General features: G+C 42.4%; 1 protein-coding gene across 7 annotated transcripts in view; it reads right to left on the bottom strand.

Annotated features, from left to right (window-relative positions):
• LOC124199900 overlaps positions 1–25,223 on the bottom strand; it is a 102,355-nt gene that overhangs the window by 5,048 nt on the left and 72,084 nt on the right. For 6 of the 7 annotated variants that reach the window (XM_046595929.1, XM_046595930.1, XM_046595932.1 and 3 more), the window contains 6 exons: positions 10,500–10,610; positions 6,364–6,465; positions 2,950–3,237; positions 2,595–2,818; positions 852–978; positions 41–417 (listed from right to left, as the gene is read on the bottom strand). In XM_046595929.1, coding sequence (XP_046451885.1) covers positions 41–417; positions 852–978; positions 2,595–2,818; positions 2,950–3,237; positions 6,364–6,465; positions 10,500–10,610 — 1,229 coding nt within the window. Of the gene's footprint in view, positions 1–40; positions 418–851; positions 979–2,594; positions 2,819–2,949; positions 3,238–6,363; positions 6,466–8,546; positions 9,044–10,499; positions 10,611–25,223 lie in introns of those variants that run through there. The other variant, XM_046595935.1, reaches the window with a different exon arrangement.

Below are 25,223 nucleotides of genomic sequence, written 5' to 3'. Positions count from 1 at the left end.
CGCAATTTCTGGAAAAGGTAAGGGGAAAAAGTTGAATCACCTGAGGATGAACTGGCAGCGGGCGGCCGGATCGGCGTTGTAGATGTTGTTGCAGTGATCCAGCATGTCGATGGGCGTCGTCAATCCGTTGCCGTTGCTCTCGAAATGGATGCTGTTGTCATTGTCGACGGCTGCCCGTCCAATGTAATCCCTCAGGCAGTTCATCTTGATGGCGAACGGCAGTTCGTGACCGATGAGCGGATAAGGCGACGAGTCGCTATCGATCGACGTCGACGTCAACGTCGAAGCGCTGCCGCCCGTCTTGAGCCAGAGGCGGAACGAATTGATGTCGGCCGTCCCGGACATCTCCAGGTGCGACAGGGCCAGTTTGATGACGTCACGCACCGTCTCCGTGGGACTCACCGACAATGTCTTGGTCTATCGTGAAAGAAAGCCAGAGAGATCCATTAAAACCTCAAGTGCTTTTATTCTTTTATTCTTTTTCTTTTTATTAATTCCGGCTTGTGACTCACGACCCTCCCGCAGTGTACATTTGCGTTCGTTATTACAATTTTTTTTAGTTATGGCTGTAGCTTGGCCGCAAATGGCGGAGGAAGTCTTATCATCACACACAAACAGACGCGGTTCATTTGAGACAATCGCGTTCGTTGTCTCCTGGCTGTCCTCTTTTGCCAACTACTTGCTACTCCCGGCCGTTACACGCTAATGCGATTTGACGTGCTCGACAGAACATGTCCGCACCGCGGAAGAAAAAAAAAGCCAACAGTCCAATTCATTTTTATGAACAAGCCACAAAAACAACAACCCAAAAATGAATGTAAAAAGTCTTTCTTTTTCTTATGACAACTTACGTATCCAATAGCCTGGACGGCGTCGTGGTAGGTGATTTGAATGGTAGTTGTTTTCGGCTCCTTGTCCCGTTCGTCTTTGACGGCCTGGCCCAGCCGGTTCCACCATAGATCGCGCAACGCTGCCGAACTATTGGGCCAAACAATAAAAAGAAGAAGTCAGAATAAGAATTTTGACAAATACAATTCATCAGATGGGTAGACAAGATAACTAGAAAAGGTGTTCCAGCAGCTTTTTGGGAATACAAAAGAAGAAGAAGAAGAAGAAGCTCATCAATTCAGAAAAAACAGGATTATTTTGTTTTGTTTCGTATGATATGTCCATACTCGGCATGGCCATCGACACAGTCGTCGCTTGTGGGCAAATACGATTCCGATTTGGAGCGTCGCCTGCACTGCAATTCCAATCTGGATGATGATGGATCCTCGACCTCATTATTCCACCTTCGAATGTTATCCGTTACGCCGTGGCTGCTGCTCGGGCCTGCGGCTAGCGTCAGCCGAGTGCTCGGTGGCACGTCGAACGACGAAGCTGAGCGACAAACCATTTTCCGCCACAGCTTCTTCATCGTCACACCGCATGTGGAGCAAACACCACCTGACACACGCACACACACACACTCGCACGGTCTGTCAATAACAATAATTCCGCATCCGCTAACAAACAACACACACAGCACGGGGCCCGCGGATCACTATTGGAAAACAACTACACCTGGAGCTGAGGCTGTGGCGAACTGGATTTTTCTTTTTTTGGGGTTTTTTTTCCCCCCAGAATATCCATCACACGTTTTCCCAACCTCCTCTCAAAAACTGAAACAACGTTGCTCCTCGCCCTATTGGCCTGCTGTACCTATTTCCTTCATCCCTCAAGATTTCTCGAATTCTCCGTATTCAACCAGGTGGAATGATTTAGCTATCGATAGTTAAAACATCGGATTTTCTCCCTAGCACCATCGACTTTTCTCTTTCTCCACATATTCCGGAATATGCCATTAAGATCCAACCCCCCCCCCTTCCACACCCTTATTTTCCCATGCCTTTTTACCCCCCTATCCATCCGTACATCTTCCTCCTACTACCTCTAAGAAGGTAAAATTTTCCCTCGAGGGTTTTCTTTCTGGTTGAGATTTCCTGGTAGACAAAAGCGGCCAGAAAACCGGTCGGATCGGACGTCTCATCTCGGAAGGATTGCGGATTGAAGGAAAAATAGAAAAAAAAAAAGTTCACCTGGCTGGAAAATTTATTTTCAAGGGCATTAAAAAAAAAAAAAAGTTTATTGACGGGAGAGGGTCGATTGGCGCTCTGTGATTCCGCGAACCCCACCTCTACCCACCTCTACCTCCAACTACCCCCCCCCCCCTCTTACTGTGCATGCATACATGACACGCTTCATCCGGCAAGGTTAACTGGAAGAAACAAGATGAAACAGACAAGACAAGGGAAAGGAAGCCAAGAAGAGAATGTGAAAAGTTTTCTGTGACACACGTTTCTTCTTGGGAATTTGATACATTTCCTTTACATCCATCCCCTCTTGTCCACCTGATATTATTACCCCTTTGCTGCTATTTTAGATATTTACACCCCTATTCGCAGTATAAGGGAAATAAGAAGAATAGAAGATAGAAGAAGCCCCGCAGTCACATTTTTACGACGGGGACAAGCGCGTCGCAACATGACGACAGGACAAACGAGAATTGGTTTCTCCGGGTATACGTCTGTGTGAAAAAAGTTGGTCATGTATACCTGAAAGTGGCGACCAGGTTGACGGACGGCGGCCAGCCAATGACGAATGAAGTGTCGCGAGACTTGCCGGCCGATCCTTCGGCCACTTCTTCGATGCCGGTCGAGAGCCAAAGCTCAGAGATGCGCACCTTGTCTTTCAATTTGAAATGACCGCCGGAACGGGCCTTGGCGATCAGCAACAAGTCGTTAAATAGAAACAAATGACGATCGCGACTCTGCAATCCCTGTGAGACCCGAATAGAAAAAACCAAAACAAGAGGGAGTGATTAAGGGGCTCGTCATATTTTCAAAAGTTTTAAATCTCCTATTTATTTATCGAGGCTTAATTGAATTGAATTTGAAATGCGATTCTCACGTTAATGAATTGAACGGATGTCTCCATGATGAACTGCCTCTTCTCCTTGTCATTGGGCGTCTTGTTGTTGGGCGTTGACATGAGCGACGTCGAATTGGACGGCGACGAGTGAACGGCTGGGCTGTCGGCGCCCATTTCACTGCCGCCTGGGCTGCTGCTGGAGCCCGACGGTGTGACGCTGACCACCGCCGCTGGATTGCTGGCGGCGGTGCGCAGGCTCTTGGCCGAAAAGGCCCTTTGTAGCCGAGCGGCCGTCGTAGACCGCTTCCGGATCAGACCCTTCATCTTCTACAAAAATGAAATATAAAATGAAATATAAAATAAAAATTAGCATTTTCAACCAAATAAAAAAAAATGGGGAAGAAATTCCATTCACCAGTGTATATATGTAGCGCATTTTAAAAGGGGAACAAACAAAACTCAAATGATGATGATAATAATAAAGATGCTACGACTGCTGGATTCTCGGAACTCTCCTCTCTTTCTGACAGCATTTTTTCTTCCCCGTTTTTTTTTTTTTTGTCGGAGTGATAAAAGACGTCTAATGCGGATTACGACACGATAATGCTACATTATGTCTTCAGCTTGGCTCGTAAATTCGCCCGATACATTACAAGACCGGTCGGTCGGTCGGTCGGTCTCTGTTGCCTTTTTTTTCTCTTAAATATTTGCTCGATTCCCATTTTGGTCGACACTAAATACTCGAGAAAAAGGAATAAGGGGGAAGAAAAAAGACAGACTAATTGAGGGCCGGAATACAAGAAGAAGAAGAAGAAGAAGAGGACGGACTTTTTTGAGGTTACGTGCTGGCTGGCCAAGCTCTCTTGGGCTTGTGGTACTACTACCTTTGGGCCATTTTTCTTCTAGTCTGAATAAGTGGATCGCCGCTCGACGGCCGCCGACTCATCACATCTAGCATGTGATTAGTTTGCCTATATTTTGGTGTTTCTTTTTCACCAAGAGGGAGAGATATACACCAGGGGAGTTGCAGCGATTCACGGTAATGAGGGTTTCGGATTCTAATGACGAGGTTTATAAACACACACACACCAACCAAGGCAACAAGCCAAAAGAGAGTGGCCAAGGCCAGTTCAAATAGGGAGGGAAACGGAATCGTTTTGGTGGAGAATCAACCGAACGAAATTTCTTTTCCAGGGTCTTTTACACGCACGGCCATTTTGGTTATTTTTTTTCCTTAACAGCTAAAAGGCTCTTCTTCTTCTTCTTCTTCTTCTTCGTTTAGTGACTGAAAGGGGCTGCGGCTAAATTCTTTTTTTTTTCCCCGTCCGCGATGATGCGCGTTGGTTCAAAAGACCATTTTTGGTCGCGGCGGCAGCGGTCACGCAGAACATTAGCCGAGTGCAGCCGAGAAGAAGCCAGCCAGCGTCGACGGTCGTTCTTCTTCAAGAGACAAGTTCGGTCGTTTACTCGTAAATCATTCGCGTTTCACGTTGTTGGTTGCACTATTCTTTTTTAAACTTCTTCTTCTTCATCTTCCCCTTCATTGTTCCGAAATTTTTTGACTTTTTCAGGCTTGTTCCCGCAGACTGACGTCAAACCAAGGCCGCCCGTCTTTCTCTCTCACTCTTTCTTGTGTGTGTGTTTCTTATTCTCGGCCATTTAAAAAACACAAGTGAAGAAGAAAAAAGAGAGAAAAAAGCGACCATTTTAACGCTGATGACGATTGTGCGGTTGTTTCCAACAACAACAACATCACGAACTCAAACAATAGGGGTAAAAACGGATCATAAAAACTCGACTCGCACAAATGTTCTAGAAAGAAATTAGCCGTAAATTTTTATTTTAATAAAAAAAAAAAGAAATGAAAGAAGAAATTTTTTTTTTATGTAACGAGCAAACTACACCCCGTGCGGGAGCGTGAAAAATAATATTATCCCCCCCCCCCCAAAAAAAAAAGTGTGTGACTTCAAACCACACTAGCGCTCGCGTGCGCGCGCTTCGTCAATTTGATACGAAATTTAATCGACTTGAAAGGCGGGACTAAAAGACGGGCATTTCGAACGGTCTGCTCTGTTAAAAAAGAAAAAAAAATATTAACTTTTTCTCCGGCGTGCAATTTTCTTCGCTACTTTTGGTAACAACTTTGTCGTAAAAAAAAAGAGAAAAGGAGAAGAAAAAAATGTGTAATGATAACAATAACCGCCTCTTCATTTAAAAGTACTAAACTGCAAAAGACTATTTCACTTGGAACGTATACCACGTCGTAGATGCAGCGTCCCATTTTACAGTTTCGGACGTGCGATCCATTTTTGTTTTGTTGGAGGGGCTGGAATATTGTCATCCAAACCGAAATGTGTAAAAAAGGGAATGAAATGCAACGTCCGTCTCTGTCGTTTTCCCCTGTCCGTTTTTCTCTTTTCTCCATTTTTTTTATTATGATGATGATAGTAAACATTTTTCATCATTTCTTGTCGGATAGTTGCTAGTCAGCTTTTTTTCTTCTTCGTCTTTTCAAGCGTGCCAATTTAGACTTCTGGCTGGCGTACGCGGCGGCTGGGCCGGCCGGCCGTCCATTATCTTTTAACCATATTTAGAAAGTCACGATCGGTAAAGAGACCGAACGACATATCCGCTATTTAAGGAGGAGGAGGAAAAATAAAAAGGAGAATATCTATCAAAAAGAATTTGACCTAAAGGTAATAATCGTCGGGCGCCCATTTTTCTATGCGCAATTATTTGATCTAAGTTAACGACCAACCGAAAAATAAGACTACGGTCGATAAGGAGGATGGAGGTCAAAAGGAGAGCCGGGCTTAACTGACGAAAAGTTGCCACTGGCCGTTCGTTCCAGTCTCCCTCGAAAAAACCACACCAGGGTCATGCGCAAAGCAACAGGTTTCTTGTTGGCCAGTTGCTCCTGCTGTTGCTGAGCGTTTTGGAGATTTTTTTCGTTGTTTTTTTTTTGTTGATCGTGCCAGAAAACTATCGCGGTCGTGATTCCATTCAATCGAAATCGTCGACCGGTTTGCTTCTGCGATCGACCAATCAATGAAGTACACCCCCTTTTCCATTCCAGCAGATTGCGTTACTGGTTGAAACAGTGAGGCTGGTCCGACTTGTTTTTCTTCGAAAGAAAATACCCATAGATGGGAAAGAATTCCACGAAAGATAAAAAATAATAAAAAAAGGGGCCCTTGTCACGTTGGTCGCCATTTTGTCGAGTAGCCGGAATGAGTAGAAAAAATTCATCATCGTCGTTTTTTTTTTTCTTTTTTCTCTCCTTCATCTCCAGTTGTTAACTAATAACTGGAATTTCGAGATTTCCCAATGACATTTGATGATACAAGGGCAAAAGGAGAGAAGCCTCTCTCACGACAGTTGAGCAAAGGGCAGGGCAATAAAGGGCGGGGCGTATCACAGGTTCAAATCGAATCAAAGAAATGTGTAACTGACCAGACTGAGAGCATCCTTGTCGTGGAGATAGAGCTGGTCGTTGGGGAACAGGTTCTGCACTCGATCCAGCTGATTGATTTCCTCCTCGCAGCGTTTCACCAACTGCAAACGTTTCAAAAGAAATTCAAATTAAAGAAACGTACAAAACAAAAAACAAAAAACAAAAATGAAACTACACGAGAGGTACATAAATTGTTCGGTTAATGAAACGTGTGGCAGCAGCCCCTTTTTCGTGTGGGACAACAACAACAACAACAACAACATAAGAAAAAAAAGAGGGGGAGAGAAATATGTGAAGGACAACCGAAATTCCTATCTTCGTCCGCCGTAAATCATCGACGTCCGTCCGTCCGTCGTCGTCAACAATTTTTCGAGAAACGCAACAACTTTTTATTTCATTTTTTAATTGGCTTTTAAAAAAAGAAAGGAAGGGGGAAAAAAGTTAAAAAGTCTTAAAACAACTGATAAATCGAATAGACGTTAAGTACTGGAACAATCGGAAGCGACTGGTTGAAATAAAGAATTGAAAATTCACGACGGCGGAATGAAAGGAGAAAGGCGGATGAGAGATAGAAAAAGAGAAAAAGGTAGGGCCCAGAAATGTCTTTAAAAAAGAAAAACGTGACCGAGTGTTAAGTCGATGGGCGAAACATCCGGTTACCAAATTTCCACATCAAATAAAATCAAATAAAAAAAAACTTATACTGAATTTCAATTGTCCGCCATTTCTGTTTTCATTCCATATGTGTGTGTGTGTGTGTGTTTATGTAATATAAATATACTACAGGGAATTCTACTTTTATTTCTTTTTATTTTTTTCGGTCTCCCGCAGTTGAACCCAACCCGAGACACTGAAAAATAGAATCCTCCCGGGCCCAGGGTGTGATGAGGAAAGAGCAACCAACATCATATCCTTGTCGTATAATACACAACACACACACACATCTCGTGATTCATTGTGAAAAATTTGGCTTTGTTGTATATACAAACTTGTCTATTCGTCTCCGCCGAAAAAAAAAAAGTGAAATGGAAATTTTGCGGAGAATAAAAATAAAATTATTTTTTCAATGGCGCGGAAGAAAAAAATCGTGCGTGAATTTCTGAAAGAAAAAATAAACGTTTTGCGCTTTTCCCTGTTGTTGGTGGGGGGAAGGAGGGGGGGGGGGCGTTGTTGGCGACTCGTTAACCAAAGTCCGACAAAAAAAAAAGTCAAAAGAGAAGAATCCACTTGAGAGGAAAAAGGGGAATTGCTTCACGCGGTTTTAAAAAAAAAAAGAAATGAGCTCCTCTTACACACGCTGCGCAATATGACTCGCGCGCCCAGTGTCGAAACATGGCGCCCGGCGCTCGGTCCATCGCGCAAATGATGTCATTAAAAAAATAAAAAGGGAACCGGACTCGGAATATCTAGGATTGGCCGAGGCTCATTTTTGCGCGTGCCCGTCGTTTTTAAGAGGGAAAAAAGAAAAAAAGACCCAAGGACGTGAGAGAGAATCGGTCGGTGGTTTTTCTGGTGGCGTCCGATTGAATGGAACGAAACTTTTTTACTCACTCCTGACGTGCCAGGAGGCGATTCAAAGTCTACTAGTTTAGTCGCATTGTATTATTGGATTGCCTTGTTGTTGTTGTTGTTGTTTGAGTTGCGGTCGCACAACTGATGGCAGACACCATACCAAGGCTGCAGAAGAGAAAAAAAGAAAGAATAGACGGTGGTAGTTAGACGTTATAAGAACCAACCGGCGCAACGCGTGAAGCGTGATTGACGAGCCGTGCTTGCGCAACAATAGCCTATACTAGGAGGGGGTGAGCTAAGAAGACGCGTTCCACTCCAATATCCACTTCAAACTCATTTTTTTTTTCTTTCTCTCTCTTACAAAACCGGACGCTTCCTTTCAAGAATGACATCACGACATCATTTTTCAAATCGCACCTCTCACAGCCCGGCGAAATTGTTTTTCTTTCTTTCCCAGACGCTCAAAAAACGAATAATAAAACGGAGCGTGAGTGAATCAAGTCAACAAGATCAACAAGATTTCGATCGTTAGCCCAAAACCACTCAACTTAGTCCTTGAGAGTCGTTTTTTTGTTAATCACTGGGGCGATTAATAAGCACAATCAAGTTGGCACGACAAAGTCAAACGAAAGCAAAACGACAAGACATAAACCAAAAAAAAAAAAACTACCCAATCCAGTGAGGAGTAACTGATCCAGCTAGTCAGATAGGTCGTCAAAATCTCGCAAATGGGCGGATCAACGGGCCAAACTTCGTCAAGGGTCTCGTTCACTTTGTGCATCCTCCTCACGCTCACGCTATAGGCACAACAACACAAGCAGCACCAACAGCAGCGGCGGCAACTAGCAGTAACGACATGTTGCCCATCACGATTCTGGCGCCCGACTGCCTTGGCAAACCAGTGGAAATGTCCGGCTCTCCGATCGCACACATCATCATCACATCATCCCACACACATCAAAAATTCTTTTCTTTCATCTCCCGTTTCTCTCCATTGACACACCGGACGGCCACAGCGACCGCACCACCACCACACAACCGCCCGTGACGCTTCAACGATTCCCTGACACACCTAGATATATACGTACGTACGTATACTATAGTGCCGGACCAATCCGCACACCTACTGACTCCAAAAAGTCACACAAACGCCGGTGAATTTATTTTCGGCTTTTATTTATTCATTCCCTAGAAAACATTAGAAAACGGCGTGCTGAAATAAGAGAGACGGGATGGACGGACGCCCGATGGATATCTAGGACACGATCGAAGGGCTCAGGTAAAGTGTGCGTGGTATGTGTGTGGTTGGTTGGCGCCCGATGACGTGGGCGCGGTGTCCAATTTATTTTGTTTCGTGCCGAAAAAAAAACCCAAAAAAAAATCGCGGCCGACCTTTTTTTTTCTTTATTATTTCGGTTGTTTTTAGACTCCCGTCGTGGGAAGATATGGTTTTTGTTTTAAGGGACGATTCGCTCCACAAGAGATTCGAGGAAACAAAATGGAAATTTCTTTACGAAGAAATGAGAATAAGTGGAATTGTTTTTTTTATTTTTTGGGGGGGTTTGGTTTCCAGACCAAGACCCCAATGATTTCAAAAGGGTCCAGGGAGAGTTAACTGATCTGGTAGTTATTACTCCCTGAGCAAATCAGAAGCCGAAATGGAAGGACTCGACTGTGTCTCATCCGTCAACGTCATTTTTTTCTTCTTCTTCTTCCAACCTTTGGCGCTCGACTTTGTTTTGTTTTTGGTTGTTGTTTGTTTCATATTTGGCGAAATTTCATTTGAATGAAATTGTTCCAGGAGAGAGAGAAACAAACGAGAGGGAAAAAAACTGTTTTCATATTTCAGCGGGCCGCACGAAATGGAAAGGGATTCACATTATTTGGCTTGTTGATTCTGACTAAAATGTTATCTGATGGCTGGTTGTTGTTGTTGCTGTTGTTGTTGCAGCGGCGTCACTTTCCCAGTCACGATTGGCCACCAAAAAACAAAACCAAAAAAAGGGACCCAAAATGGCTGCCCCGTGAATCATCATTACAAGAAGATATGATGAGATATTCAGAAGAAGGACCTTGCCGGAGTTGAATTTTTTTCAACGTGACGAGGCCTCTCTCTCTCTCTTTTTCCCTGGGCAATCGGGCACCCAATCCAGGAGAGACGGACCCCAGGAATAAAAAAAAGGAATTCGAATGGGAAGCGCCAATTCATGGCCCCGTCGTTTTGGGTTCCTCAAGGTGAGAGAGGGAGATGCGCCATCCCGCCTTGGCCCATTTGCATATCCCGAAAGGAAACATTTTCTTCCACGACGTAATAGACTCTCTCTCTCTCCCTATAGGCGCTCCTCCTTGCCGACGGCCATGTCACCCAAAGTCACGTGCGTTGGGAAGAAAATGGTTGGCGACTTGTTTTGAGTGTGTCGTAAAACAATTCGAATAAGCAACACCCCACCCACACACACACTGCAAGGAGTTGCTAAGACACAACAAAAAAAAAAAACAATGGCGCAATTGTGTTTTTCTTTTTCCAGGTAACAAGTGGCCTCCGCCTGTACCTAGAGACGAGGCCAATTGCGATCCAGCCGAAGAAGAAGATAAAAGTTAAAAGATAGAAGGAGGAACTCACCTCTTGAGCTTTATCTCGGGCTTTGTGAACGTCGTCAAGGTCGGGATGATCAGCACCCGTCTCGCACAGCAGATCCTGAAAGTAGCGCTCATAACTGGCCAACCGCTGAATCTGTCAAATAAATTAACAACAAATAAAAAAAAGGGGAAAATTAGTTTTCAGACCCAAAGAACCACACCTCTATTTTCTAATTAACGGATTCGGTCGGGAATTTTTTTTTTCTGGTCGATCGACTTCCGTTCTGTTCGTTCACATCCCCCACTCCCTCCCGAGTCGTTAAAGAAAAGAAAAGAAAAACGTGTGTGTGTGTGTGTGTTTTAGTAGTTCCTTTTTAATTTGTTTCACAGAGGATGGACACACAAAAACCGGATGAAGTTTTTTCTTTTCTTTTTCTTATCTGTCCCTTTTTGTTTTGTTTTTCCGTCCGCCAAAAACTCGGACCCAACGCATCGGAACGTGAGAGCAGCTGAAGAAGAAGTTCACGGACCGCTCCGCGCTACTTTTCGAGATGAAATAATATAATACATTCGAATGGGAAACTTGTTTTTCTTTTCTTTTTCTGTTAAGATCATCAATTTCAACTTTTCTCTCTCAGTAGGAGAGAGAACAGGAGAGTCTGTGTGACCGACATTCTTTTTCAATTTCCCGCAAGCCAAAAAGAAAAGAAGAAAGAAATGGAATATATTTATGGGAATGACTGCATAATTAGATCATTGCACGACGACGTGCACGAGGGTGTCGGAATCGGAAAAAAAGGAGAAGACGAGAATTGTCTGACATTTTGACGACCACCGTGTCCGTTATTCTTCTTCTGATCATCATCTATGATTACCGTTGTTGTTGTTGTCTGGCGACCATTATTCGAATCAGTTTGAAAACCTTCTTATCCCCCCCCCCTCAAGAGTCGTCCGCACTGATCCATCGGAAAAAAGAAAAAAAAAAAAAAGATTTTTTCTCCCGAAAACACGCAGTCAAAAAATGGGCGGATAAGAAGAGCCGCCCCGATAAGATTCCTCCTCACTAACTTCTTCTGCTTTAAAAAGTCTTAAGACCCCTAAAGGTTCTTTTTCTTTTTTTTCGGGGGTAACAGCATGAGGTTGTTTACCCGCTTCTTCTACTTCGCCCAGGTATACATATACAGAGAAAAAATATATTTATCCCCCCCCCCCACTAGTATGCTGCCTATATTTTGTAGAGAAGAAAAGAGATAAGGTTGGAAAACAAAATTCATGAATGAGGAGAGAGGGGGGAACTTGGCTGTTAAACGCGAGGGGCTCCAAGATTCTTTCTCTTCCAACAAGAAGAAGATTGGTGGTAAGAGCTGGGGGTACATGGAAAAATCAAGATTGCCCATCGGCGACCAGGTGGAGCCACCTGGAACGTGTTTAGGCAAGGGGGGAGAAAGGTAAAAATAAAAAAAGAAGATAGGGAGGGCTAAAAATGTAAGGGGTCAGAGGGAGTGTTTAGAGCTTTCTCTCTATATACACCAAAGAGAGGTTCACCCGGGGTAGAAACTGTTTTTCTTCTTCTTCTTCACCCTCCTCCTGCCATTGGCCCTACGCTCGTACACGTTCATAAGATGTTTTATTTTTCTTCGGGTCGCCTTGGTATTAAAAAAGATACGGCGGCGTAGATACCGGCCGAAAAGAAGAAGAAAAAAAAAGACATTTTATGTGTACGTGGTATACATTGTGTCTATAGCGAAACGTGAAATGAAAAGAATTCCCCTAGCTAAAAAGAAATTTGGTGTGTTTGAAAGAAGGACGGGTGTCACATCATCATGGAGACCAAAGAAGGAAGTTGGCTCGGTTAATGTTGGAAGAAGAAGCTTCCGTTACGTTTCACTTGTAGTTTTTTTTACGCTTTTTTTTTTAAATTGGGGACTTATTTAGTGTCAATCAGAAAATCTCCCTGTGACAGGAGAGACGACGTCTCTGCGGTGTTGTTGGTACACCACCAAACAACAGCAACAAACCATCTGTTTGAACAAGAGGAATTTTTCTTTGGGGAAAAAAAGCCTTTCAATCATCGAAAAATGAAGAAAAGCTTTGAAAAGAAACAATGTTTGATCAACCACAATCGTTGAGATTCGGAATTCGATCAAATTGTGTTTGGGCAAAGCCAATTTCCGAGTGAAATGTACCTTGAAAATCTCGGCAAATAGGAATCGGTGGACATAAAGAATGAATGGCGACGGACGTTGGCGAGCAGATGGTGTCTTTTGGTTGCGGATACGTGTGAGAGGGTGGGGGGAGGGGGGAGGAGGGTAAGAAAAAAAAAGGGATGGGGTAAAAATCTAAAAGTTCCGGTTCCGGAAAAAATTCCTAACCACCAAAAATAATAAAGGAAAAAAAGAAAGCGGAAACGTATGAAGCAAACGGCATAGACAATTTTCAACGTCCGTCAACACTTCTTCTCTTCCTACCAACTTCACGTCATCACCCAACATCAACTGCCCCCGCCAAAGCAACTCCCCTCCAAGCCATCGGACTTTTTTTTGTTTCTTTTCAGATTTGATTTTTTTTAACGACTTTCCCCGAAAGAGAGAGAGAGAGAGAAGTGATGATTCAACCTTTTATTTAGATTCCGTCGGCGAGAGAAGGGAGGGGGGTTTTTCTTTTGTGTGTGCGCCATCCGAAATTAGTTAGAAGGAAGAAGATTGCGGCTCGGTTTTTTACTTCTTGTGTAAAAGGGGGAAAAAGGTGCGCTGCTGCCAACACTAAATAGATTGATGTTAAATGCATCAAAAAAGAAGAAGAAGAAGAAGAGACGCATATAAGATGATGATGAAGAAGACAAAGTTTTTTTTACTACTACGGGCCCCCTCCTGCTGGTAGAATAACACAACACCAGCCCCGAAAATAGAAGAAAAGAGAAGAGAAAAAAAAAATGAACCAAAAAGGCGGTTGTTAATTAACCCCCTCTATCTCTTTTCGGCTTCTCATCTAATAAGAGAATTATTTTGTTTTTGTTTTTTCTTCCGAAGGATAAAAAAAGAAAAAAAATAGAGAAGGGGAGAGAAGAGGCGCTAAAAGAATTCCATCGGCTATTTCGTCTTTGAAATACATTTGCCCCCGTCGATTATTCTCTTTTCTCTTTTAAATTCAGAGATCCAATCGATAGAAACCAATTTAAAATATCTAATAATAATCAATGTGAGAGCGTATGTACCTAATCACTTCTCCTTGCCCAGCAGTGGTGGAAATATACTTTCGTTTTGGGGGTCCGAATAAAAGATACAAATCCAAATCAGAAAGGAAAAAAGAGGCTGAAACACTTGAATTTAATCCAATCTCAACCGTCCATGAGCGAAACAAAAACCCAAACGGTTTCGTTATTTGAACACACACTGTTGTTCGGAGTAGTTGGTTGTTGTTCAGAGTGGTCGTGTCTCGCTATAAACGCACTCGCAGAGAATCCTGGGCACGTTTCCAATTTCCGAATGAAGACAAAATCAAACAGAAAAAGGAACGAAAATCACTCGGTTCTCCTGGACAACGAACGAAACCAAACGATAACTCGCACAATCGCACCACACACAATCACACAATAATAATAAAAACAACACTGAGGTCGTCGGTCGAAAAGAAAGAAAACAAAAAATTGGCAGTCGCAAATTGTTTTTAAAAACAAAAAAATTCTGTCGGATTATTTTTCGTCGGAGGAGCAACAATTCGGCGCTACACTCCCGCACGTCGTCCACTACCAAACTGAAGGTCTACATGGCCACCAGAGTGACGGACGGTACACACACACACACAAGTTGAGTGGGAATTTCTCCTGAGGGTGGTTGGGAGGGGGGAGGGGAGAGAAAGAGGAGGAGGAGGGCAGGTAAAAAGAAAAAAGGTAAAAAAAAGGTAAAAAAGAAGAATTGGTTAAAGATGGAGAGAATGAAAGAATATAATAATAATCAAAAGGTGTGCTCTCGGCGGAACAGGTTGTGGCTGGCGACTACACCACGCGTCTAGCCAAAAGATGCTACGCCCGAGCCATCGCACCTTTTAGTAGTAGTAGTAGTACACTATTCCTCTTCTGCTCGACCAATAAGGAGATGGAATTGTAAAAAAATAAATAATAAAAATAAAACAGCATTTTCTGGGAGGAGAACCAGGGCGGAGGAGAGTGATGTGGACAAGAAGGAAAAAGGTTGACGAGTCTGTGACATTTTTGATTCATTTCCGTATCAAAACCCAACGTGTGTGTCACACACACACACGTCCATCCTCCTCCTCCTCTTCTCGGTTGGGATTTTTGAGGTCGACCTCAGAAGAAAAGAGGGTCAACGGACGTTTAGGAATTGGAAAACCAAATAAACACCAAAATATACGAAAACATTCCAGTTGCTTTGGCGCAGTGGCGCTGGGCTACTCTCTTTTTATGGCAACGTTTGTTGACGCGCCAAATTAATCAACCTGGCGTCGTCGGGCTCCCTCCCCCCCACCCCACGTCCAATTCAAAACCGTTTTGGCGAAAACACGCAAACAACGGAAAAACCTGAATAAGAACCTCTCCTCTCGTCCACTTTGACGGGTGTCATTCCGCCAACCATTTTCTTTTTTCTTTCGGTCTTCTACGCATCAACTCAATTTCAAAAAAAAAAAAATTCCATCGATGATGGCGGAGGAAAAGACTAGTTTTCAAATTTTCAATCGAAAGATTCTTTTAAAAAAGTTACGTCCGAGAGAGACTCCCGACGGCGGAACTTGGGTTTGTAATTTTCTACGAAGGCCAAATCCCAGAAAGAAGAAGAAGAAAAAGAAAAAAGAGAAAGATTGAAGAAGATTCTTGTGACTTGAGGGCATGGGGGGGTTTGTCTATGATGGCGGCCCGCTGCTGCTGTTGCTGTCGATGGTTAAAAAAGAAAGAAGAGGAGGTACTACTACTACTACTACTACTGCTAGTACTACTAAGAAGAACCTGTTGTGTGAGCTCCGTGTTCCCTTTATTTTATTTTTCACCTTTTGTTTCTTCTCTTTGCCCAACCAGAGCTCGGGGTTGGAATATCTAAGAAGAAGAAGAAGGTCCTTCTTTTCTTCAACTCTCTGGTGATGGACATGAGCTGGCAACCTGCTCCTAGAGCGCCCCCTCCTGGCGGAGTTCTCCATCGCAACAAGAACGAAACCCCCCCTCGTTGAACTGCCCAAGTGCAGTCCACACCCCATCGGATGGCCACCCGAAAAATAAAACAAAAAAACAAAATAAAATCCGAGACCGTATAGTTAAGAGACGGACTCTGCTGACGTACTACGGTGGAAGACAGACCCACGAGTCTTCCCTTCGACCGCAAAAGGAGGAAACCTGCGGGGGGAAATAAAAAAAAGAAACCGCAGTCGTAAGTCGTAACCAAATCAGGGTGTCCGCGTCTGCGGTGGTTTTCTTCTTCTTCTTCTTTTAGGACGAGGGGCGCCCGGCCCGGCCTCACAATCATCAAGAAATAAAAGAAAACCAGAGGGCGGGCGGCCTATACGGCGTCGTACAACTTTTTGTCTCGATTGACACTCGATACCCAATGTCGACATCCAACACCAATGCCGCCATCCAGGCATCCAGCCGCGGCTGCAAATCCCCCCTCTTTATTTTTACCCCCCTCTGGCCGATCCTCCAGGACGTTCTCGGCGAATGAAAATATTTTCATTCGAAAGAAACTCGAATTGTTTTGGCAGCCTGGGCAAGTTTGAAGGCTAACTTTCATTCACGACCCAATTGCGAATCATTAATTCATTATCGATGGAGAAAAACAAGTGAATCAACACAATCAATCGAGACTTTCTAACCAGACCCTTTCTCTCAGCTGTGTGTGGGTCTCTATAAGCTCGTCTCTCCAATTCAAAGAGAAATGTTTTCCATCATGCAGGAAGACAAAATAAGAAAGATAGAAAAAAAATCAAATCAAATCCGGATTTATTCGACGGAAAATTCCTTCCGGATTGTGCTTGGCTTTTGCTATACACACAACCAAAATCTTTCTAGAGATGATTCCCAACAAATCTTTAGAGATTAGTTCCGTGCCTTATTAACTTCTGGAGAAGAAAGAAACTTCTCTCTACGCATACAAAATAAAGTATTAAAGCCTCTTTTTCGACGTTTGGGATCTTTTCTTTTATTTGAACGAGAAAAAGAAAGAAAAAGAAAAAAAGCTGACTAGGTGGTTTCCTCATTATCATTTTGAGAGACCGTCTCTTCTTCTTCTTTTTCTTTGGTCCGTCCCACCTCTTCTCCTAATCAAGACATAAAAACAGACTCTTCCAAAAAAAATATAGTATATATCTACTAATATACAACCACGAAATAACAGAGCCCGAGCAGAGAGAGAGAGAGAGAATCATCCAGCCAAAGCTAAAGATTACCCATCCATATATCTTTTAATATTTCTGAACTATCTCAAATTGAGATCACACACGGAGTAAAAAGGGGAAGAAGAAGAAAAAGAAGAAGAAGAAGAAGAAGAGAACCTGGTAGCTAGGCCTTTGCATTGAAACAGGTCCTCCACACGTCTCGTAAGAACATGGATCGTTCGTCTCGTAAATCAAGTCAACTTGTTTTAACGACTTTCTTCGTCTTCTTCTTCTTCTTCTTTTGTGGACGTTGTTCGAATTTTAAAACGGTTTCAACTCGTGTCGATTTTTAAAGACGGCCTCGATTGCCGGGCCACATGCTATATATACCTACTGGTCTACTGCTGGTCTTTCTGAAGGGACAAATAAAGATGGACAAAAGGGGATAAAAGTTGAAGACAAAAAAAGGAAGAAGAAGAATCTGAAAAGAGAAAAAAACCGTTTTTGTTTAGATTGCCTTATTTTTATCCCCCGAAATTGGGGGTTTCAGACAAAGTGGGGGTGAAAATGACGTAGAAAGAGGGAGGAGAGATACACACTTTGTATATATTGTGTGTGTCCACTTGATGATTTACTACCCCCCTCTCTCCAGTCGCCCCTAAATGAATTTTCTGGGCCAAATTTTAAAAGGGAGAATCGTTTCTTTTTTCTTTTCTTTTCCTTCTCTTCTTTTTCGTACAGGTGCCCAAAATCGAATCGTAAATTGGTGTCGCCGAGGAACCCTCGATATCGTATACAACCACACGCGTACAAACATATTTAGACCCTGGAATTATAAATCATCCATCAAAAACACGCGAGTTCATTTCTTTTCTTTTTTTTCTACGAGAGGGACGGGTGGGAATCCCAATAAAAATGCAATTAAAATCAACTTTAGAGGGAAAATAATTTGACGAGAAAGTCTTTTTTTTAGAAAATAAAAATAAAAAAAACCAAAACAAACCCCCCAGGAAATTAAGGATAGGAGAAAAAAAAATAGACACAAATGGGAAATGACTCTATTGTTGTAAAAATTTAGCTCCAGGAGTGGGGTGATGAGTGGGGGGAAACAGAAATATTTCCAGTTTTTGTGCATACACACACACACATTGTACAGTAACTTTTAAACCACTGTTAAACCACTGTCTGTGATGTGTGTGTGTGTGATGAACCCTTTCATTTTCTCTACACACGTACGTACACACACACACACCCGAAATGTCAACATTCCTTTCGGGGTATTTTTGAATTTCAAATCACCCGCCCCTTTTCTTTTTCTCTCTCTCTCTCTCTCTCTCTTTCCCGAAGCCTCACGCATTTCAATATCGCCCCCGGTATGCGTGCGTGCGTGCGTGCGGTGGCTTGTCGGCGTTCACCAAGTCTTTTTCATTTTTCCTCCCCATTCCAAAACCACTAGAAATTGTTTTTTTCTTTTACCAGATTTCATATCCCCCCCCCCCTAAATCTATCGTAGGGGAAAGAAAAAAAGAAAAAAAAAACAATTTCCCAATGTGTACATCTTCTCACACTGTTAAACTATGTCATTTTTTTTTTTTCATTTCTTTTGGTCTTGATCAAAATGGAGAAGATTCTAGAGAGTCCCCCGGTGGGGTGTCGTCCTTACTTGGTGTCGGGAGCAACCTGTTCCACCATATCGAGTCACCCACAGGAGGCACAGCTAGAGTCTGTCCCAATACTATTATGGGGTTCGTTCTCTGTCTCTCTCTCTCGACGTCTTTTTCTTTCTTTGAAAAAAAAAAGAAGAAGATGAAGAAGAAGAAGAAAAAGTGATGTTATCTTCGATTCTCGATCGTCAAGGGTCGAGCTCTTTTTTTGGGGGGGATTCTTTATGGCCCTACTTGGGCGAGTATATGAATTATTCTCGGATGATTCCCTCCGCCATTCAAGGTAGCGCTCCATAAACCAAAAAAAGCAAGACAAAAAATATATAAATAAAATAAAACGGCCAAGTCAGAAAAAAAGTCGACGAATGTCAATCACGACGACGCGAAAATGTACAATAAAAAAACAAAAAAAAACTAAACAGGTGTCCCCTTTTTTCTTCTCTATATCTATCACAATCTATCCATCTATCGTGGAATTCGATCGCGGGTTCAGTCAGTCGCAGGTTGGCAGTTCCAGCTCCTGGCTATATAGCTGCTGCTCACAACAACAGCATCAACAACACAACCACCATTTGCATAGAGTATGTATAAAAGTGACCTTCGATCAGAGACTAACCAATGATGCGTTAGATTGACGGCAAGAAGAAGAAGATCTAGAAAATGCAAAAGAAGAAGAAGATGAAGACGAATGAGTAAAAAGTCGGAGAGAAAATGGATGTTGGAAGAAAGAAGAAGAAGATGAAAACTCTGTAACCGGTTGCCTAACAAAATCTATAGCATGTTAATTTCAAAGAAAAAACCAGTCCGGTCCGCGTTCCTCACCCTCAACGTTTTTTTTTTTGAACGAATATATTCGGAATTATGTAAGCAGACTCAAACTTAACAATATTCGGGAAGTCATCATAATAATTCAAAAAAAAAACATAACTTGAAAATATTGATGAAAAATGAACAAAACAAAAAAACCAACGCAAAGGTGGGACCCCTACAGGGGAAACATGTTTTTTTATCATCTTTTACCAATACCAAGTACTTTTTTGTGTATAAGGAATAAAATATAATAATTTAAAAAAAACGGAATAATTCATGCGTTTTAATGACGCCGCTGATTGGAGCTGATGAGTCAAGTATTGAATAAGAAAAAAGGGGGAAGAACATTTCCAGGTACAATTAGACGGTCGATTCACCAAGAAAAAGAAACGTGAACAAATCTCGGCAAGAGAGATGATTCCGCGCATTTTCGGCAGGCAGTGACTCGACTTATACCGTGGTGGAAGTTTAAATAACAACTTTTCCTTTTTTAATTCTTAATGAGTCGGTTCAACAAGTCACACATAAAAAAAAATATATTTCAATCGTTTCCCATTTGGAATGGTGTTAAAAAAAAACGCTTTGTTTGATCTGCATCCTCTTCTTTTGCACGCCAGCGGGAGAGACACACACGCGCGTGTGTTTGTCTCTGCTGTGGCGTGCATCAATGTCCTTTCTATAGATAAAAGAAAAGATATTCGGGCGACGGAGTGTTATAGAGAAGCCCTGCCGGGAAATAGTGAAATTTCGGTAGAGTGCCAATGAACCCTCGGCTACTAGACGGCCATCGCTTTCAAGAGAGGATAGAGAGGGGTTGACCTTCAGAGCACTGCAAAGCGTCAAACGCGGGACACGAAAAGTTCCTTCTTCTTCAATCGAGCTGCTCGATTGAGAGAGAGTGTGTGGATATAACCGCGGGAGTCTTCGTTTTCTTTATTTTTTCACGTTCATTTCGTCCTTCTTCTTCTTCGTCTTCTTTTCAACGCCCATCTGTTTTGCATTATTTAACACATTTTCACGAAAAGGATGGAAACCGAAATTTTAAAGGAAGAAAATAACATTTGATATCTTCCCGGGAAACACGCATATCATCGCATTACCCTTCCTCTCCCCCCCCCCCCCTTCTTCTTCTTTATTTCTCTAGCTCCTATCATCACCTTTTGGCCGTTTTCACGAAAATGCGGCGGCGGCGCGAGTCCGGTTAGAGGGAATTTATTTTTATTGTGATATCGTCCGTCTGTGATGCATCCGTCCGTCCGAATTAGGCGAAGCCACGGCACGGACGGACCATCAGACTGGAAAGGGAGGGGAGGGAGGAGGCAGCAGGAGAGATGGATGTTGTTGGATAGCGTGCACGAGGATTTTTTTCCCCCCAAGTCGTCGTGATCGCCAATTGTGCAGTCCGCGTCTGAATCTCATTAGCATCTGATTTTTGCCAGCGCCGCATAACAAACGAGATGGATTTTTCTGTTCCCTACTTGTCTGGAGGGGAGGGAGGGAATACAACTCCGGGCGGAGAATAAAAAAAATATAAAAAAAAAAAAAAAAATAGAAAATAATTTTTTTTTTTTTTCTATTTTTTTTTTTCTAAATTTTTGGAGATTTGTATTTGTCCGAAAAAATGTTCGTGTTTTCTCGTCTGGAATTTCTGTTACTTGGCTGATACGACGGCCCCTTAATTTTCGATTATGGAAACGGAGGCACTCTGGCGATAACAAGAAAAACTGGACACACGACCAAAGGAATCCGTCAACATTTTCATATTAGCCAAAAAAGCCAATAAAAATTATAGGAAAATTTCAGTCAAAAAACAAAAAAAACCGGCAAGACTACTATACTACTACTACTATGCAACGTTGCTATCTACATCGTTCGTCTCCCTGCATGTCCGCCAGATATGTATGCAAGCATGTAAAAAAGACGACGAAGAAGAAGAAGAGGATTTTGTATAAAATCACCATGAATAATTCATCAACTGATCTACTAGTCTACTAGTCCCGGCCGTTGGGTTTTTGAATGAGCTGCTGCTGGTGCTGCTGCCGTTGCTGCTTCGCTCATATTCCTCGCCATCGGTTCGCATCCAGCGACTGACTTGAATTTGAATGAGCACATACGCAGACACAAGAGTTGTTGTTGTTCACGTTGTTGGGACTTTGGGCGATACACAATAGAAGGGCAAAAAAAAAAGAGAGCCCCTCTTACCATTTTGACCGAACAAGACAAGAATCTTCCTCTTCACTTTTTAAGGCAAGAAACGACGACAAAATGTTAGACCATGGGGGTATGTTATTATTAACGGTTGTGACGTGTTTGTCATGGAAATAACCAAACCCTGAGGGTATTTTTTTTGAGGGGGTTCAATCCAATCGGTAGAGAAAAGAAAAGAAAAAAAAAAGAAATATGTGAATATAATTTTGTTTAAGGAAAAATAGATAAGACGTGCCATCGTCCCATTCGTCCGAGGGTTATAAATTTCACGCGGCCATCGCACCGGGTAGAAGGAGAGAGAGAGAGAAAGGAACTTATAATACACATACTACACACACACCACACATATTTCTATTTTTATTTTTTTACTTTCGTTTTGGACGGGAGTCGTAAAAGAAATGAACGGCAGCGGTGGTGCTGGTGTGGAGCGCCCGAGCGCCATATTCGAAAAATATATTTTTATTATTTTTTTTCTTTCTGCTTCAAAAATATCTCTCGTTATCTGGATGGGGAGTGGCCATCAATGGATCGAAGACATGGACAACAATTTTCCAAATGAATGGGCTAGAGCTTATTTTGTCTCCCACTCTTCCAAGACGAAAGTGTTCCTTTATAAAATGGACGTGCTAGTTATCTCCCTTTTGACGATAGAGTACTGCTTCGAGCCAACGGGAAAAATCAACAAAAGCCGCCATCTCCAAAACAACAACAACAACAACAATCAAATAACCGAAAGAAGAAGAAGAAGAAAAAAACAAGCCAACCAGAAAGAGGCCTCGGCTATCGGGAAAAAGAAAAATAAAAAGAGCCGAAAGGGGTTTGGGCGAACCCAAGAAAGAAGAAGATCACAAAAACTCCAATGAAACAACAAGAAGAAGAAGGAAAGAAACAAAAAATAAATAAGATAGCTTAGAGAAAATGGCCGAAATGATATTAAAAAGGCGAAAAGATAAAAGGCTCGTGTGTGTGTGTGTGTAAGATTAACTAAAGGCAGATTGAGAAAAGAGAGTCTTTGACGAGGCGACCTTGGGTCTCCGGCCAAGGCGCACCTTTTTCCCGAACGAAAAACAGCATGTGTTACGTGAAATGGCCAACAAGCGACTACAACAACACCTGTGCGTTCGTGATATTCCTCCTAGCTCTATCTTTCCCCCCTTCTTTATTTTATTTTAAATGGCTCAAATGGTCACGGATCTTCCACCTCGTCCCTTTTTTTTAAATTTAAAGATAGTTGTCTGTATCAAAATAAGAAGGTTGACAAGTCTGCTGACCACGACCTCCACATTAATGGCCAACTACGCAGAAGCTAAAAACTTCACTCGCCAGCCGAAAACAAAACAAAAAACAAGCGACTCCAAAGATGGCAGAGAAATAAATGTTTCATCGCAAAATTATTATTATTTTTATTATTCTCTTCGAAATCCCTGGACTCTGGCCAAAAATAATGTAACCAAAAAAACAAAAAAATAGTCATCTGACAGCTGTTACGCAATTCAACTTCTCTATCTGTCCTGTTCTTTTTTTCCCGCCATGCTGGAAGAAAAAAACTTCCCACTGCGTGAATGTCAATTGAAATCAGAAGAGGAGAAAAAAGTTCAAACATTTTCTCGGTGGTGAAACATTCCGAAACGAAATGCGACGTGCTGGAAGGTGAACCATCCATATAAGAAAAGAACCCAAAAAGAAAGAGGATAGCGCAGTTAAATACACACGGAGAGAGAGAGACAGCGACTGAAAGCCAAATATATTCAAATGAACCCAACTTAGCACCACCGCCCCGAGTTCAAGGATATGTTTCTCCTCGAGATAAAGAGAGAGAGAGAGAGAAAAAAAGAGGCAAGAAAACAAATGGCCGTACACGTATAGAGCGACTGACGTTACACGTACGTGAAACGTCACAAACGGGCCGTAACGAACAACAGAAAACAAAAAAGCGGCTGACGTTGGCGAATGCAGAAATCGAAGAAGAAAAAAATTTGTGTTTTAAAAAATACACACACGGTATGAATTTTTAAGCCCAGGGTTTCTTTTGATTCGACAGAATGATGAAGATGAATCGCTATTCACACCCCAAAAGACCATCGATTCTCATCGGTTGGACGTGAATTGTTTTCAATTATATTTCTCGAAAAAAGTGTTTAGAAATCTGCAAGTCACAAAAAATCGATCGTCGTGACGTCATTCGGGAAATAATCATAATCATTTTGAAGGGTGGGGAGGGTGTTATAGTTACACCGTCAAGTTTTTTTTTAATTCTTTGTAACTTTTCAATTTCTCTTTGATCTAATTGTTTCCGTGAATTCGGCGCCAGGTGGAGTCATCGCCGCGTGAATCAATCACGGGGGATAAGGGATCTCGCAGGTGTCGGGATGATGAACCGATTACGGCACGCCATCGATACCCGAGAGTCGCATATTATTTATGAATTCCTTTGGGGTTTTTTTGGGTTTTAAAAAAAAAAGAGAAGAGAGATGATTCGTTTCACCTGAGACGCGGTGCTGAGCAAAAATACCCAGGCACTATAGTTATTACACCGTCGTGTACTAACGTACCGGTTGGCCTTGGAAACCGATCAAATTACGTCAAACAGGTTTCTAACAAGGAGGGAGATTTCATCATCATCAATTCCCCCAACAAAAAAATTCTTCTTCCTTTTGTTTTTCTTCTTCAAATCGACAAAAAAGAAAAAAGAAATTCTTTTATTCTACGCTGAACACCAAAACTTTAATGAAGGTGACAAAACTTTTTGGAGTGACACGCTACTGCTGATAAATAATCAGCGATAGTAATCCGCACCTACTGCGTCTGGGAGCCAAGCCAACCTGATTTTGTTTCATTTTTAATACGCCAAAGGATGATTGACGTCGGCTGGTGCATTTGCTAACGAGGTGGGATTTATACTTAACACAAAATGAAAATTCCTCGACAGCTTTTCTTTCTTCCATTCCTTTGTTGTTTCTATTTGTTTTGTTTTGCTCTTGAGATGTTCCATTCTTGTTGTCGGCCAACACGGGGCGCAATAGACACACTTACACACACACAGACAGACACACACCTGGCCAGCAGCAGTTGTGCCGCACCTTTCGGACAAAAGATTCTTTTCTGGTAGAAGAAGAAGAAGAGATAATCATATCCCAAGAAAATAAAAATAACGACGGATAAACCCTCCAGCTGCTGCTGCTGCTGCTGCAAAGGATAAAATAAAAAGCTTTTTGGCATCGTCGCATGTTTGTTCAACGTCAATCCCGTCCGTCTCCTTCGTTTCTTACGTGTGTAGATATAAGCCAACTACCTCCGACTTCTTTCCACAGATATCAAATTCCGTCATCCGGAAAGAGAAAAGAAAAAATAAAAAAGTCTCAACGTTTTCTTTTATTCAACACCGGAGACTTTTTTTTCTTCTTCTTTCTTTCAGGTGAAGGGGAACGATCCCAAGTCAAAAAGGCGGAAGAGGGACCGACTTTTCTCAAAGAGTATCTTTTTTTTTTCTTGAATCTTTAATAGACGGCTATTTACACCTTTGATAGATTTATTGATTCTTTCAAGACATTTTCTCTTTCCTTTTATTTTTTTTTTTTTTTTTGAAAGATGAGAATCCTGTCGAGTGGAGTGTGAATGTCTGGGACGCCAAAGAAAAGAAACAGTCGGGATAGAGTCGATGCAATGGATCCATCAACATTTTTACAAGAGGTGAAGTGCCACCTGTTGAGAGGCGCCCACTTTCTTCTTTCCCCCCATCGCTCGGTTGTGCTGTTGTTGTTGTTCGC

The sequence above is a fragment of the Daphnia pulex genome, chromosome 8 (assembly GCF_021134715.1).
Source record: "Daphnia pulex isolate KAP4 chromosome 8, ASM2113471v1".
NCBI lineage: Eukaryota > Metazoa > Arthropoda > Branchiopoda > Diplostraca > Daphniidae > Daphnia > Daphnia pulex.
The sequence above is the reverse complement of the archived record's forward strand: the minus strand, read 5'-3'. Positions and strand labels throughout refer to the sequence as shown.